We start from the raw sequence: 17,978 nt of genomic DNA on the forward strand, positions 1-17,978 counted from the left end.
TATTTGATAATGTCATGGCTAATATGATTTATATTTAGTTTTCAGATCTTACTTAAACAGGATAAATCAGTACTTACTGAAAGTCAGGACTTAAGGATATCAATACTTATATTTTCAGAAGATAATCATCAGAAGATGGATATCAGAACTTAAGTACTGAAGGACGTTCAGATAAGGACATCAGCTGATTAAAGGAAAGAAGATCGAGATAAACATAAGAAGAGATATGCATGAAGAAGGAATTCTATGAAGAATAGAATACTTGGAAGAAAAGATATCTGATTGATATATTTTAGGAAGCAGAATTATATTCCATATCAATTAGCGATTATCTTGTAACTGTGTAGTATATAAACACAGACATAGGGTTTACACTATAAGTGCTATCACATTCGAGAAGATTATTCATTGTAACCCTAGCAGCTCTCGTGATATTTGTTCATCACTGAGAGGTAACAGTTTCATACTGTAACATAGTTTATTGCTTCAATAAAGTTTGTTTTCTGTTACTTGAGTTATAAAAGTTCGATTTGATTGTATTATACACTGTATTCACCCCCTCTACAGTGTGTGTGACCTAACAATAATTTATATTAAATTCAACTTCTTCTACCACTTTATATTTTAATTCATATCGAGTTCTATATTATTCTAATTTGTTACTTCGGGCTAAATTAATAAGCAAACTAAATATAATTATTACTCCCTCCGTCCCATTTTGTTTTTCCTATTTTGACTTTCGTTACTGTTCGCGGTAAGCGATTGACTACTAATTTACGTCTAATCTATAAGATCAAACATTGTCATGAGTGATTTTGTTGGATTCGTATTTATGAGTACTTTAATACAATGAAATTTTTATATTTAATACTAATACAAAATTAAAGATATTAACAATTAAAAGTGTGCATTGACAAACGTGTTCAACACAAAGAGGAAATGTTTTTAGGGACGGAGGGAGTGAGATTTAGTTGATATGTCATGTAAATCGGGCTAAGATAAAATAATAATACTATCAGTTCTCCTAAGAAATTATAAAAATGAACTTGGATAAACAAAATAATATATTTTATTTATATAGGATTAAAAAAATACATTATACAATTGATTCAGACTAACACGAAACTAAAATAAAAATACAATTCGACCAACAAAAATAAAATAATATACACTAATTATTTAGTCTAAAACAAAATTATCTTATTAAAAAAATTAAAATTAAACTAAAAATAATTAGTTTGATTTAGTCGGTGTATTGGGCATCGAGCTAAAATAAAATAATATAAACCACTGATCCGAGATAAATCAAATTAATATTAGACTAAGTATAATGCATCATATTGATGTGAATTAAAATCAAATTTTAATTAAAACATAAATATTATTTTTTTTTTAAAAAAATACACATAGAATTATCAATAAAACTATATTGTTCAATCACTAATATTGTCTTTTTCAAATATCTTTTATAGAATTACTGTTAATCGATTAAGTAATTAACATGCTAAAATAATATTTTTTAAGGTCTCAACATAATGAAGGCATTATATTTTTACCCTCAATAAAATAATAATTTCGTTATAATAACATTTCTCTCCTTATCAATGCTATTACTTTAAATATCCTAAAAAGTTATGAACATATACGTCTACTAATATAATTATTATGAAATCATATCATTTAAAATTTTAAATGAATAAAATTAAAAACTGAATTCAATTTTTTTTATAAAAATTATATAATATTTAAAAAAATCCGTGCGATCCGTGGATCTCACGGATTTTAAGCTAGTAATAATAAGAAAGGAAGATAAAGATTATTGTTGGAGTTGAAAATTAAAATCATGTGTTAAATTACTAAGAATCAATATTTTATAATATTTATAAGAAACAGTGACTATATAATAAGAGCTGTTATGTAGAAAAATATAAAGATAGAAAGATCTAGAAAAATAAATGAAGAGAGAGATGCATACAGACACGCAGCAATATATTAAATACCACTGTAGTACATTGAAGATATTATTATTACTCTATTCATATTAATATTAAATATATATTTCATAATATTTGCAACAAAGCAAAGCTACGATTTTAATTTGATTTATTTTCAAGAAAGACTTGTGACTTTTCTGTAAACACCATCTCCATTCCCCCGATCTAACCCACAATTTCTCAGGTATATATATATATATATATATATGTTAATTCACGATCTCACTCTTTTTATTGTTCTGTAATCACTTGTTAGTTTTTTTTTTGTTTGTTAATTTGCAATCAGGGTTCTTGATTTTATTGTGCATTCTGTTCTTTGTTTTGATGGGGTTTTAGTTGAATTTTGATGGGTTTTAATTTTAATTTCCGTATCTGGGTCTGTTTGTGGATAGTGAAATTTATTGAAATTTAGATGGCCTTTTTTTGGGTTAAAAATTTGAACTTTTTTGGGCATTTTCATTGTTTTTGAGATTTCGTGATGTAATTGTTTTTAAGGTAAAAGTTGTGACATTTTTTTTCTTGGAACTAGTGTAGCAACAAGTTTAGGAGGAATGTGCAAGTTGTAGCGAGATCGATTTTTGTTAGCTTTTGTTTGGGTATTTTCATGGGTTGCAATTGGTAAAGTTTGCGGCTTTTAGGCCAATAAGGGCCAATGAAATTCTTTAGGATCTATGGTGTTAGTTTGTTAAGTAAATTCAATGTAATGTGGTAAGTTTGTAACTGATCATCGCCCGTCATATCCGTATTTGTTGGCAAGTGTGTCCGGAGACAAGGCAATTATAAAGATGCAATTTTTAATAGCTTGCCTAGTGCAATAGCCCGTTTTTTTTTATCGTAAATAGTTGCTTCTTTCTTGATTCTTATCATTTCGACTTCTAACTTCAAAGGATTGTGCTTCCCGGTAAAAGAGATACATAATATCAACATTTAATTTGGTTGTTTTACTTCATTGGTTTCATTCTATTTTTCGTCGATACAGTTCTATCCTTAGTCTTTTTTCTATATTAGGAGTTCTTGGAGAGGGTAAGACATCTCTAGTTGTTCACATTTTATGATTTGGATGTATGTTAATAAAACAAATTGTCGCTACTTGCTAATAAAGAGATTTTAATGGAACAGTGATGGAAGAACACCTGACTTTATGTGTTGACTATTTTGTTGCGCCCCGATCATTGCAAGCACTGCAAGGAGTTGAGACGCCTGGATCTTCTGTAGGAGGTTCTTGCAGTCATGTGCTTGATCCATATTCTTCGGCTATCGATATTGAGGACAATAATGGTGCTTCCGAGGAAGAGCCGCTTATTCAGACTGTTGAATGCCGTATATGCCAGGAAGAGGATAGCATCAAGAATCTAGAGGTGCCTTGTGCGTGCAATGGGAGTCTTAAGGTATTTCTAACATTATGAATGAGTTTTCTGAACATATGCATTATATTCCTATCGAGTACCCCAGGAATTCTGTGGTCTAATCCAGGGTTACTTGGACCATGTTTATGTAATTCTCAAATTCAAACAGTGATTTGCATATTCTTAGTTCTACTGGTATGTTGACTTTGGTATAAACAAAAAGCAGCTAAATTCACATTAAATAATAATGGTACTCCTTCTATTGAAAGGACTAGGGAGGTTTGTTTTCTAGATTTTTTTGTTTCATTTTTTTTTTGTCGGGAGGTACATTTTGTACTGATAAAACAATGTAATAAGAAAGGAGTTTCTTTCATACAATAAAGTTTATCATCTAACTGAAGGTCATGCATGATGGCCCTGGAAGCTTAGACAATAACTCTTTAAGGTCTGAAGAGAGAAACACCCCAAGAAAATGAAATAAAATAAAACCACTTATCTGAATTATTTGCCTAAGCTGACTGCTTGATTGATTCAGATCTTCTTTCGACCCTAGTCCTACTACCATCTTGTCCAAAAAATGCACCAAAAGAAAATCCTTTAGTTAGAAACATAAACTATTTGAATTAGTAAACTAGTACTCCCTCCATCCCAAAATACAAGTCCCTTTGACTTTTTTACGCGTAGTTTAAGGTGTACAAAAGTCAAAGATCCGCACACTTTTTTTAAAAATTTCTTTTTTGAATTAAAATATAATATGTATTCTTTTATTCAGAAAAAGAAAATTAAAAAAATGATTTGTGGATCTATCCTTTTTATTCACCTTAAAATACGCGTAAAAAGTCAAAGGGGCTTGTATTTTGGGACGGAGGTAGTAAAATATAACCAAACATTTAAAAATTGGATGTTTATTACTACTTAGACACTATCACATAGTAAATAAACAAATAATCGAATACTTATCTTAAAATTTTATTTTACATCAGCCTTGTCAACAAACTTATTTTTGCAGAGCATAACTACGAGAAACTTTCACCAAAGAGAGCCCCTTTGGTTAGAAACAAAAAAAAGTCATTAACAACCCAAAACACCCCATATTGGGTCCAAAAGCTATCATATATGGCACGCAGTCATAGGCACAAAAGCCATCAAAAAAAGTCATTAACGACCCAATAACACCCCATATTGGGTCCAAAAAGCCATCATATATGGCACGACAATCATAGGCATAAAAGCCACCAAAAAATGACATTTTACATGCATATTATTTCAAATAAATGATACCACGAGATCATTTTATACATGTCATAAAAACTATAAGCCAAATCAAGAGTAAATATACACAAGTTTGACTTTTATTAATTTAAAGTACAAGTTAATAAATTGGGACTACAATTATTTCTAAATAAATAATGAGATATAAAACAGAACCTAAACAAATAACTAAACTACCAAATATTCAAGGCTAAAATGTTCGTACAAAAATTAAAAACAAAAAAAAGAAGTAACTGAAAAAAGAAACAAGACAATCAGTTTATACACAAAAAATATTGACATTTTAAGAGGAGAAAATGTACTATGGTTAATGACAATTATGAAATAATTCGACAAATAAGAATACACATTTTTGATCAAAATTTAAAAGCGGGAAATGATATCTATTAAAAGATATGATACCAAAATAAAAGTTTGATTTTTTTTGTTTCTTTTAGTATTATTTTCGTTTTGAAGCTTCTGAAAAATGGCCTCTCGGTGCAGCAGTTATGAGAGGTTATGAGAGATCTAGGGTTTGAACCTTGTCAAAGACAATATGGTTGTGTGAGTTTGTTTAATAATATAAGGTGGTTAACATGGGTGCTAATTTTTTTGGGAGGTTGGGCATAATGTTAGCAATGTAGATTAGAGGAGAGAAATATTAGGTCTCTTAAAGATTGATGAAAGGACATTTTTCAGGATTTCTCAGATCAAAATATATTTTCTCCAAGTACTATTTTAATGTACCTTCATTTTTGCTTTACATAATTGTTTTATTTGATTTCTTTGATGACTTTTATTTTTGATATCATGTTGACCAATTATTTTATTCAGTTTGCTCATAGGAAGTGTGTACAACGATGGTGTAATGAGAAAGGAGATATAACTTGTGAGATATGTCATCAGGTATGCCCTTGTATCTTCTACTAAATGATTATTGTTTTGAGTTGCAAGTTTGCTTGATTGCTATTTCTTTGTTTTTTATTTTGGGAGATGCAAAAACTAGTCATAAGTTCGCCTCATTATAACCATGATTTTTCTTTAATTTACATGCTAGTTGTAAAAATATACTCCTATTTTTCTGGGTATTGAAAATTCATTCTGCTATGTGAAAAAATTGCCTTCTCAAGTGGAAGCTGTTGATGAAGCTGTAGTTTATAACATACTGTGGGAACTAGTCACTTTAACGTTTTCATCCAGTTATCGCATTTTGTTAGTGTTATATAATTCTCAGTCTTCCTTTATGCCAATCCAAGCATCAATATTATTAACAAGGACATGCCAAAATTTCTAGTTGGCTGTAATTTAAAGAGAGAAAAGTTATATATTTGGTTAGGATCAGTTACAGAAATTGATATATATACTCACCACATATGCGTCCACTGTCGTTCGACCTCTTATTATCAAGGAGAGGGATATCGTCTTGGCTTACCCAGTTACCCTTGTAGATTGGAAAGATACACACACACACATACATATTTGTTCCTGGCTTGTTTCGGGATTGCGGTACATAAGAGGGTTCATAGGAAATCTAAATTAGTATAGACCTTTAATATAGTTCTTGTTTTAAATTACACTGATGAACAAGAGAAGTTATTGAAGAAATTTTTCTGATGAACAGCCTTACCAATCTGGCTATACTGCTCCGCCTCGTCCTGTTGCGGAAGACACCTCCATTGATATCAGGCATGTATTATCTGTCTACCATTTTCTGTTTACAACAAATATTTGATCTTGCAGCTGACTATATTGATTGTTAAATCTAATGATTAGCTAAAGTGAAGCTATTTGCAAGTGCATATATATAATTCCTTCTGACTTCCGTACTGAGTGTATTCCACAGTGGAAATGCTTTATACGTAGTAACCCAAGTACTATCAATATGTTCCATAGTTAAATGCAAAAAGCACACTAATCGCAAGGAGTTTCCCTCGGTTTGAGCGCAAAGTGAAGCACTAATGCTAGGGAGAAGTGCACTAGATAAAAAATAAATTAAGAATTTAAGATACATTTCTGTTTATAATTATTAATATAACAAAACTCAAGAGAAAATAACATTTGGTAAGACGAAGAAATTCAGCTATTTGTAGTCACCAATGCACAACTTGTTTTTGTAACAAATTAATACTAATGACATAACACGCTCTTCATTTGTCAAATAAATTTAATTTGTAGTCTGTATGTTCTGATTTCTGTTGATAAAAATTGATGTCGATGATTCAAAAAGTAAGATCTAGGCAACCTTCTTTTTATAGAAGTGCAGTACCATAGCTTAGCTTCCCCCTTGTTAAGGCTTAAAATGTTTTTTTTTAAAGAGGCTGAGCTTTTCCAAAGCAAAGTTAGATCCAAGGACTCGAGGAAGCACGAGTGTGGCACTAAGGTGGTGACTGCGCACTGGGTGAGGTTTGGGTGCGGCGGCATATGCGCACCGGGTGTTCCACAAGGCGTATACGGTTATCTCTTGGCTGCAGTACAAGTGGGGTGGAGATGGGGCGAGGGAATGGCAGAGTTGGTCATTTTTTAACTTTCGTGGTTGTCTTTAAACGCTATCTCCATTCATTTTTTGCTGTCTACATCTCCGGCTGCTCCTTTTTCTGTTGCTGTGTCCATTCGTATTCAATAGCTCTATAAGTTCTTTCTTTCTAAGTGATAATCGATGTTTGTAATCGATGTATATATATGTGCATGCTTTAGTTCATCTGCCTTGCTTATGTGTATATGCCCAGCAATGTATGTGTATATGCCTTGCTTATCTGTCTATGTATGATTACTCAACTTTTACTTACTGTTGTCTATTTGTTTTTTTATTGATTGTATTTTTTTCAACTTTTAATGGTTAACCTTAGTTATTCAGTTTAATGGTCAACATTGATTTTAATATTAAGTCTTTAAATTGTTTTTTTTTTTGCTAATTAAGTCTTTAAATTGTTAAGTATGATAAACCTATGAATTTGACTATTTAAATCGGTTTTATTAATAATATATATGTACGTAATATTTCTAATTTTTTGTAATTAATTATGTGTAACAAATTTATTACCATGGTTGTCACATTGATAAGTCCAGTCGATGGAGGTCCAGATTGTCGACTAGTCAACTAGTCAAAACTAGTGAACAAATTAATAATAAAAATTAAATAATACTATATAATAATATATATCTTATACGTGGTTTTCCACAACAAAAGTTAAACATTCCCATACTCATATGTATATCAATCACAAAATAGATATGGTAATTACAAACATATATACTTTCCCCCTTTCAGATACACAAATAAATATAAATATGCTGACTATACCAATATATAAATAGATTATACTAGATGTATATTAAGTTTTAATCAATTTATACATACATAAACACACAGAGATATAAAAACTGAGATTGGCATGTTGATATTGCTGATGTTGAGTAGGTTTTTAGATTTTTTTTTATATTTTAATTTTTGATTGGATTTTGCACTATTTGGCAGACTAGTCGATAAGTCGACCAACTAGTCAACAATTCGCAAGTCGACCTCTCCGGTCAATTTTCTCAAACTGACTAGTCGAGCGCCATGACAACACTTATAATTGCTGAGTTCCCCCTACCCGAATCCCCATATTTTTGAATTTGCCAAATTCTCATATCCTCGTACTGTGCACCCCGCACCGGCACCTGAACTTAAACTTCTTAGCTAAATTTTTTGCTGTGCTTTGGGCTTGCTGGAGCTTACTTCTTACAATAGTAATATGTAGGGATCTTTTGCTTGAAAGTTAAACTGTAACTAAAATAGCAGGACTTGATGTAAAAACCAAATTCTGTGAAAATCTTAGATGCTGGTCACGGAAATGCTTATATATGTACAGCTTGGGGTATCTGTATGTATTTCTTTTATGTTTCTTGTTGACGAATTGCCAGCTGAGACATATTTTCTTCTTAGGGCTTAGTTCTCCTTTGACACCCTGTACTTATGTTTACTGTACCTTTACAGAAGAAAGGTTTGTTTTCTAGTCCACGTGTTTAGTGAATAGGGACAGGGCCAGTTTTTGTCCTCTGTCTTGTTTAAAGTCTCATGGAGGTAGTGTATTTTGTGAACTGCTTAATTGTCTCAATCTACAGGCAAATTGGCTCCCTGCTTTTATTCCAGTACTTTAATAACACTAATGAATTGTCAAAACTCACTTTTCAACAAACATGATGCACTGGATATAATTTTTTAATAAACTAATTTGATCTTGACTCTGTTTTGAATTACACTTTTCCTCACAGTGGGGCTTGGACAATTGGTGGTACCCCTCTGGATTTACATGATCCTCGACTTCTGGCCATGGCAGCAGCTGAACGCCGTCTTTTGGAAGCTGAGTATGATGAATATGATGATTCTAATTCCAGTGGAGCTGCATTTTGCCGTTCAGCTGCTTTAATTGTAAGCAATTTACTTGCCTTTTCTTTTCCAGTTTCAGAGGTTGTTATCAAAAGAATCAGACTGGTCTTATGAATGTACGGATATTTGCAGTTAATGGCTCTTCTGCTTTTAAGGCATGCACTATCCATTGGAGATAGTGATGGTGGTGATAGTGATGGAGGTGATGGTGATGATGCCTCCACCTTTTTCGCTGTAAGTGGAATTCTTTTTCCTTTTTTTGCTTGTGGCAATAAATTTATATTTGATGTATGAACGGCCTGACAAACTTTTAATAATAGCTTTTCTTGCTCCGAGCTGTTGGCTTTCTTCTTCCTTGCTACATAATGGCATGGGCTATTAGCTTATTGCAGCATCGTCGCCAGAGACAGGCAAGAAGCTCTTTCTGCGTGTGTGTTTTGATTTTTGATTTTATTCCTTTTTCTTTGGTAAGTAAATTTTCCGTTTCTGTGGAAGATTAATTTGTTGGGGGTTGCATTTGACAAATGAGGCCATAAATTTATAGATCATCCTTTGCTTATAAATAAATAAATAAATATAGATATAGATATATATAGGGGGGCTAATCTAATAGAAACCAATTTTAAAATAGAAACTAGAAACCAAATATTTTCTTTTAAAATTACTTCAAAATATAACACATATGGTATGTAAATCGATCGTTGAGAGATGGAGAAAAATGTGAAGTCGGGTTTAAAAAACAACTTACTGTTTGACGGGAAAAATCAAATTAAAAACGGAAGGGAAAATCTGTGTGTGGGAGTGTGCAGATTAGTTGGGTGTGGTGCTTTTAGGGGTCATTAGAGCAACTCCAATGGAGTCCTAACATGTTCCTTAAAAATATTACTATAAAAATGAATCCTAGTGTTTTACGATATTTAATTGTATGTCAACTCCAACAACATTCCTTATAAGGGTGTCCTAGTAATATTTTATTATTATATTTAAACTGTAGTTATGCAATTGATATGTAGAAAGAGAGAGAAATGGTTTTTTTATTATTAAAAGTGAATGTAAGGAATCACTAGGGGTTACTTATAAATAAGGCATGAGTGGAGGATGCTAAATTTTTAAGGAAGCACTAGGATGCCGTTGGAGTTCTATTTTATACAAGATTCCTTAAATTTTAGTTTAGGATTTTAGATAGCTAACTTGTTGGAGTTGCTCTTAGATTAGATTTATCTAGTGGCTTAGATTAGTTTCTAGTTTCTACTTTATATTTAGTTTCTATTTGATCATTTGCCTATATATATATATATTCATTTTCATTTTACAAATTCCTTTAATATGCAAGTTTACTTGTGAATGCATTAAAATATGTAAATAGAGAAGGAACTGAGATAAGCTTTAGAAGTTAAAATTTGTGAAGAAAAGTGGATACTCGAGAGAAATCATAACTTGTAAATAACTAATAGTTGATTTCGCAAGACAATTATTGTTGTTTCATTTCTATTGTGGAGATGAAGCAAGAATAATTATTTTATGGGTGGCATTAGCTCAAAATCTTCTTTGCAAGTTGTAAAAAATATTTCAGCAGTTTTTACGTGCTAGTGTTTCCTTCTGGGGTCTTATAGCTCTTTACGTGCACCTTTCCGTGGTCATGACTTGTATATATCATCGTTGCACTGCAATACAGCAGTCACTCAGATTTATTGTTTCCTTGTTTTTTCAGGAAGCAGCAGCAGCTTTGGCGGCAAGTGATGTTGCATTTATGTTGCAGGCAGCACAACATCGGGGCTTGCAAGTGACGATAGCAACAGAAGCTCCAGCAGCACCTGCTTCAACACCTGAACTTGCACCTATCTCCCGTCAAGTGCCAATCCAGTGAGCAGGATATCCTGTGTATCTAACCATACAGAGCCAGCGATGGTACAATAGCTGAATTTTTATATTAATCTTATTTTGTTTTGTTTTATAAAAATTTTATATTTTATATTAAATATGTTGAGTTTTTTTTTCTAAATTATATTATTATACAATTGACTTCTGTTTTCATGTTTCTTTTGCACTTGTTATATATATGGAAATTGGAAAATTAAATATTGTAATAAATGTATCCATTAGCAGTCCTTTTACCAGATGCATTTTGACATTTGTAGTAAAATTTGCGTTGCGCAGTATATTGTGCATGTAGTTTATCTGTTTTACTTGTTCAAAATTTTTCTAAAATGTTACTGCTGAAATTTATTAAAAATATAAAATGTTTCGGAGGTTACTGAAAGTTAAATATTACAGCATATGATAACTAGTCAACACCTTTTCTAATGCAAGTTTCTGCTCATTAGGGTCTCCTTTTAATTGGTTAACACTGCGAAATTGTCTATCTCATCACAGAATGATTTCTAGTTTTATCAGATCCTTCTCCCTTTTGAAGGTGTTTCATTTTTTCCTCCGAGGAATTACAGTTTTTCGGATGAATATTGTAGCAAATTAAATTGTGTGAATTTGTTCCTGCCCAAGCTGGCGCTCCAATACTTTTAAACTTGTTGTATGTAGTTGATGAATAATGATGAATATTTTAAACTTGTTGTATGCAGTTGATGAATAATGATGAATAGTGAGATTAGATTTAGCTTTGGGCGGGTTCGCTTTGAATTCCAGCATTATTTTGCCTTGCTCAGAGCATCTCGAATGCATTACATTATTTTTGTGTGAAATTTACACTAAAGTAATGTAAAAGTTACACTATTTTCATATTCGTCTTCAACCCACATGATAACTCCAGTGAGTAAGCCAACCTTATTGCGGTGAGTGAGGTGTAGCTGTTATGGGGTGTCTGCAAAACAACACCGGAGGGGAGTTTAAGTCCCGCGGCGCCTTTGGTGTTAGAGTAAAAGCTTGCTTGGGAAAAATGAAGATAGATAGAAAAGAATGGTGGTTGTGTGTATAGCTGTGTAAGAGAGTGTGTGTGTAAAAAATGTGTCTAACTCCTAAACCCTTTCCCTTTCGGGTATTTTAACCCAAAGGTAGGGTTTAAGGATTGGTACTTTTAGATCAGGATCGTTCGTTGTTGGAGGCGGAGGACGTCTGGTTTGGGTAGATTGCATACATGTGTCTAGGCAAGAACCACCATTAGGATGCCCCAGCGGTACGCTGACACACGTTGTGTTTGTCTGAGATGTTAGTTATTGATAGTTGTCACCGTCACGTGTCCACGTACCCTTCCTTGGCGGGTTGTGGGGTGTGCATGTGCTTGTTGGGACCCCCATCGGGTCTGCCTTAGCTTGGAGGTGATCCTGGTGGGGGGTGATCCTGGTCCTGAGTTGGATCCTGGTTGGGAGATGATCCTGGTCCTGAGTTGGTCCTGAGCCCGAGTCTCTGCACTTAACTGTTTGGGTGAGTAGGGTCTCGGTCCATCAGCTCATCAGCTGAACCTGCCTCACCCTAAATCTTGGTTATGCCCTAGCCAGATTGTTATACCCTATCACCACATACATTAAATATTACACAATTCTTGTACTTGTATGGATTATTTTGTTTTAGGTAAGGAGAACAAGGTAATGTTGGCATTAACAAAAATTCTAAAAATTTGGTGTGATACCAAATTTGATGTAAATTTTGGTGCAACATCAAAATAGTGTAAGATTTAGAGTTAAGTTGGAGAAAAATTTTATATTAAAATGCTCTTAAAGTACAAATTTGAAGTTGGGTTGAAAATGGTCTCAGGAAAATTTGTTTCACACGAGTTCTCCAATGAAACCTGCAAGTGAAAGAGCAACAAAGCAGTTATAACAAAATGAAACAACGGTGAGGGTCAATCTTGTATTTGAGTCTCGTCCAAGATGTTATGTTACGAATTAAATCCCTTTATTTCTAATCCTGCTGAAATATAAATCTCAATCTTCTTTTTTCAAATAAAGATGTCATCGGCAATACATCTTTACTGTAGTTGGTGTTCAAGATTTTCAATAAAAACATGTGCACGAGTATACATTTCTAGGTCATGCATCTCAAAATCCATGTTGGTGATTAGAAAGTCTGTAGTTTCCGATCCATGTGTGTTTTAAGCATATTTTGTTTTTCGTTGTGGTATTTTAAACCCAAAAGAAATCCCCCCGGTGGAATAAATCAATTTTGAAGCAATGCAGCGTTTGCGAATATATTTTCCAGGAAAATATATTCCAGTAAATATATTTGTTTGGAAAATTTTTATCTGAAAAACTTTTCCTAAACTTGTTCCGAAATTATTTTGCGAAAAACTTTCAGGAAAAATTTCTTGGCATACTGTTCTTCGAGATTTTTCGCAGAATAACTTTAAGGAAAAAAATTTACGGAAATTTTTCTCGGAGAAAATTGTTCCGTCCCAAAAAATTGATCAGGGAAAATTACGGTCCCAAAAAATTTCTCGAAATTCTCTTGGGATATTTTTCAATCCCAAAAAATTTCTCATAGTATGTAATTATAGAATTTTTGTAATTATAGAATTTAATTAAAAAAATTTCAACTCCACCATTAAAAATACATTGCATCCTCATATAACTCCGAGCATTTTTCTCCAAAAAAATTATGAAAAAAGTGAGAATATGTTCATTCTGAAAAATGTTTTTCGGTTTTAAAAGGGGAAATCATCACTGTTCTATTAAAAAATTTCCTCCCTAGGAAAATATTTTTATTTTCCTAAACGCAAAACAAACACTGCAAATGTGAAAAATATTTTCCGGAAAATCAAACAAAAGCACAAAGAATATTTTTCTAACAAATATTTTCCAAAGTCCAAGCAAACACTGGAAAACATTTTTTTGAAAAACATTTTCCAGCAAACAAAGGAAGCCTAAGAGTGTGAAAAATGTGACAGGGGATGAAGTGAAAATAAAATATTTTTCTCAAGGGTGTTGCTGTTGAGGACTTGCTTGAGGAGTTGAATATAGGCGCCCTGCACCCTTCAATGACGTTTTATCTAAATCAATTGAAGGAAAGAAGAGTACGAAGATGATCAGATTCAGATCACATCCATAACAGGTGCTAATACGGGAGAACGTCTCAGCTCTGAATCTCAAAGTACGCATTAATATGGCCGTGGCTATCCTTCGTGGATTGAAGATGAAAGTAAATACCGTGGCGGGCAGTTTCTGCTTACTTTGGAATATTTAATTTTGTTTTATCAGAGCCCAAGGCATGCATAGGTTTTATCATCAAGCTGGCTCATTAACACAACGTACATAGAATCTCAATATTTCCATGCAACTATGCTTTGGTTGGTGCATCATGCATGTAATAAAGAAATACATTATTTTGATTTATTTTGTGCGTTTGTATGCATGTGTACCCTTTACTTGTGCTGTTACCACACTTTAACAGGTACAGGTGTCCGAAATTGAAATTAAACTCGTGAGCTCAGTGGTAGTTTAGAATGATAATTAGCCCATGGCAATAGTTTGTAACCGGTACACATGCTTAGCATCATCGTGTTTATTGCAATATATTAATTTCAATATATATATGGAAATTAATCAGGAGACAACGTGGGTTGGGGGGCAGCCAACCAATCCCAGCAATGAAACATTGCGGGAGGAAGCAATGTTTCAATGCGGGTCTTGACTTCCGCAATGTTTCAATACGGGTCTTGACTTCCGCAATGTTTCGTTGCGGGATGTCGCCATGCACAGGAAATATTGCGCACTCCGCAATATTTCATTGTTGGGTAGACTCCCAGTTTTTAATGTCCAAACTGCCCCTCTCTTTAACTTATTCTAATATTTAACTTATTTATATAAGTATAAAAATAATATTAATGTTCAACAGTAATTAATTTTTTAAAATATGTTAACATTAAATATAAGTAGTAGTAATATTTTAAAATATTATCAATTTTAATAATAAATTTATCAATTTTATTTTTTTCTGTACTTTTTCTTTAAATTATCGTATGAATAATTTTAGTTTAAAAAATAATATTATTAATTTTATACTTTTTAGTGAATTGAGTTATTTTAGTTTAAAAAATTTATCAACAGTCAAACTTATTTTTTGTGCAAAACTTATTTTATGTGTCAATATTTAATAAGAATTGACTGGTCACACACCGCAATGAAACAATGCGGCAGTTTGGACACCCCGCAATGCTTCATTGCAGCAATTTCAACAGTCAAATATTAATAAGAATTGACTGGTCAACAGAGCAGAAACTTGACGGACACACCGCAATGAAACAATGCGGCAGTTTGGACACCCCGCAATACTTCATTGCGGCTATTTCAACAGTCAAATGAATTTTTTCAGCAAAATTTTTTCTGTGCTAAATTTAATTTTGTGAATTTTAAAATTCAGATTTTCACCTATAAATAGTCCTGCCTCATCTCATTTTTTTTCAACATTCTCTTCTCTATTTTCATTCTACATTTTCTCTTCAACATTATCTTCTCTAATTTCCGAAAAATGGTTTTCTACTATGATTATGACAATAATAAGGTAATTATCGATGGTGTGGCTTATGACGGCCCGAAGGAGAAGAAGACATGGCAATAGCTCTCCGCCGTATTCAAATGGCGCTTGAGCGCAAGAAAAAAAAAAAGAAAATGAAGCTAAAACGAAGGCGGAAAAGTCGAAGAAAAAGAAAGACGACGATAAGGGTGATAAAGGCGGTTCTTCCAACACCGTTAAAGTTTGATCATTCTCGTCGACATAAAATGTTATTATGGGTCTGTTTGGCCACAGCTTATAAGTCACTTATTGACTTATAAGCCCGTAAGTACTTATCGATGACTGTTTGTGTACCTAACTTATAAGTCAGATTTTCAACTTATAAGCTGATAAGTTGAATGTTAGTAATAACGTACTTTTTCTCAACTTATTTTGATTTTTTGTGTTTTTATTAACTTTAATTTTAAAAAATATATTTTTAAATGTTAATCTAATCTAAAATTCAGGAAATAATATGATTATATTTAAAAATTATTTATTTTGATTTATTAAATTAAAAAAAATTCTGACTTATAAGTGAAATTATCCAAACACTTATATAACTTATAAGTATTTATTTACTTATCACTTAAAAGTTACTTATTCATTTTAAGTCATAAATTACTTATTTTAAGATTTCCCAAACGGGCACTATGTATTTTTTTTGAAAAAATATTTGAATGTACTCCATTTATGTTTGAATGAAATAAATTATTTAATGTTTTATTTTTCTTGTACTTGTCCAATTTATTTTATCAATTTTACATTTTAATAAACAAATATAATGCTAAAATTTGAAAATGTGAAAAACCAAAAAAATGAAAATTTATCGAATTTTCGTTATCTATAAAAAATATATAAAAATGGACACTTTACCTGGATTCTTTCGAAATAGAAAAGGACACGCATGCTTCTAATTTCTCATGTCCACTAATAATCTCTCAATATCTAATTCTTTGTTTAGATAATTGCATGAGATAATTGATCCGACGTTGATATTATTATTAAGTTACTCTTATAAATATTTATATTTTCAAAATAACATTTAACATATTAAATGAAATATAATAAGTCTAGAAACTATTTTTTATAATTATTTTTGATTAATTTTCTAATTTTAAAGAAAATAACAAAAATAAACAACCCAACCGCCAACCGCAATGTTTCATTGCGGTGGACACTCCCCCCCGCAATGAAACATTGCTGGGGTACGTTGTAAAGTTTTTTTTAAACTGCAAATATTTACAATTGTTGGCTTGGGGGTTTGTACAGTGCCGCAATGTTTCATTGCGGCCATCACAATGAAACATTGCGGCCGTGCATTTAATGCGCACACCTACCTTAAAATGTCTGTATTTTTAAAACATTGTTGTTTTTACTGCTTCTTAACATTCTGCTCAAATTTATTCTTCTGAAAAAAAAGGTTAGTATTCAATATCCATGACTTCTTATTTATTTGATTATTCAAGTTCATCTAGTGATCATAACGATTTTAATTATGTTACCCCCCACACAAAAAAGAGGGTTTATAGTAAAATCTTTAATGATGAAGTAATAGATGTTGATAGTATTGAAGATAAAGTTAATGATCCGGGGAAGCGGAAAACACATAGTGATGATGATGTTGGTTTCGATTGGAAGAATCACGATGTTCACGGTGATTCCGATGATAGTAATGATTCTTTTAATGGAGATGATGATGAAAAAATTAATGATGAAAATTTTATTGGAAATATGAATGATGTAGTTCCTTGTGTTGGTATGATGTTTGATTCGTTGGATGAAGCGGAAAGTTTTTATCGAGGTTATGGTCGAAGTATAGGGTTCGAGGTAATTATTCGAAGTAGTCATAAGCATTCAAGAAATGGTGGTATATCGTCACGTTTGTATATATGTCGAAAGGGTGGAAGATTGGGCCCAAAACCCTTGGAAGTTGAAGATAGGGCTAAAGGGAAACGACATCGAGATGTTATTCCTCGAACTTGTTGTCGTGCTCATATGTGTGTTGCTCACAAAGTAAAGCTCAAACAAATGGGAAGTAACCAAGGTCAACCTAGAGCACAATCATGCTATGGTTACATCGGATAAGGTAAATTTCATGCAAAGATCACGCAACATAGATCCGTTTACCCGATCTTTGATTGAGTTATTCAACAAATCGGGTATCGAGACCCCGAAAGTGATGAATTTACTTAGTGAGACGTGTGGTGGTATTGAAAAAATTGGTTTTTCCGCTCAAGACGTACGAAATGTAATACGTGACATTCGAAGACGGGTTTTTGATTCCGGTGATGCGGAGTGTGGAATGGTTTTGTTATGAGACTTGCAAAAACAAAGTGATGGCAATTTTTTCTACCGAGTGGATGTGGATGAGGAGAATCGGGTTAGGGGTTTGGTGTGGGTTGATCCTCGTTCGCTTAACGCGTACAAGAATTTTGGAGATGTGGTGACTTTCGACTCGACATATCGGACTAATAGGTATGACATGCCTTTTATTCCAATTACGGGAGTGAATCACCACTACCAAAATATTTTGTTTGGATTTGCACTTATAAGGGACGAGAAAGAGACTACTTATAG

At 32.5% G+C, this 17,978-nt stretch overlaps 1 protein-coding gene across 1 annotated transcript; it reads left to right on the forward strand.

Annotated features, from left to right (window-relative positions):
- Nucleotides 1–2,020: 2,020 nt before the first annotated feature.
- LOC141690131 (uncharacterized) lies at nt 2,021–11,068 on the forward strand. Its single transcript, XM_074494783.1, has 8 exons — nt 2,021–2,178; nt 3,114–3,382; nt 5,426–5,497; nt 6,213–6,277; nt 8,846–9,002; nt 9,093–9,194; nt 9,281–9,370; nt 10,672–11,068. Exons 2-8 carry the CDS (start codon nt 3,116–3,118, stop codon nt 10,825–10,827), a joined length of 909 nt encoding a protein of 302 aa, XP_074350884.1. The 5' UTR covers nt 2,021–2,178; nt 3,114–3,115; the 3' UTR covers nt 10,828–11,068.
- Nucleotides 11,069–17,978: the final 6,910 nt, after the last annotated feature.

The sequence above is a fragment of the Apium graveolens genome, chromosome 10 (genome assembly GCF_009905375.1).
Source record: "Apium graveolens cultivar Ventura chromosome 10, ASM990537v1, whole genome shotgun sequence".
In the NCBI taxonomy this organism is placed as follows: domain Eukaryota; kingdom Viridiplantae; phylum Streptophyta; class Magnoliopsida; order Apiales; family Apiaceae; genus Apium; species Apium graveolens.

Excerpts from the sequence above, each read along its gene's own strand:
- LOC141690131 (XM_074494783.1), top strand. The coding sequence starts at position 3,116 with ATGGAAGAACACCTGACTTTATGTGTTGACTATTTTGTTGCGCCCCGA. Across the intron at positions 3,383-5,425 it reads CGTGCAATGGGAGTCTTAAG|TTTGCTCATAGGAAGTGTGT; the intron begins GTATTTCTAACA and ends TATTTTATTCAG. Across the intron at positions 9,003-9,092 it reads GCCGTTCAGCTGCTTTAATT|TTAATGGCTCTTCTGCTTTT; the intron begins GTAAGCAATTTA and ends GGATATTTGCAG.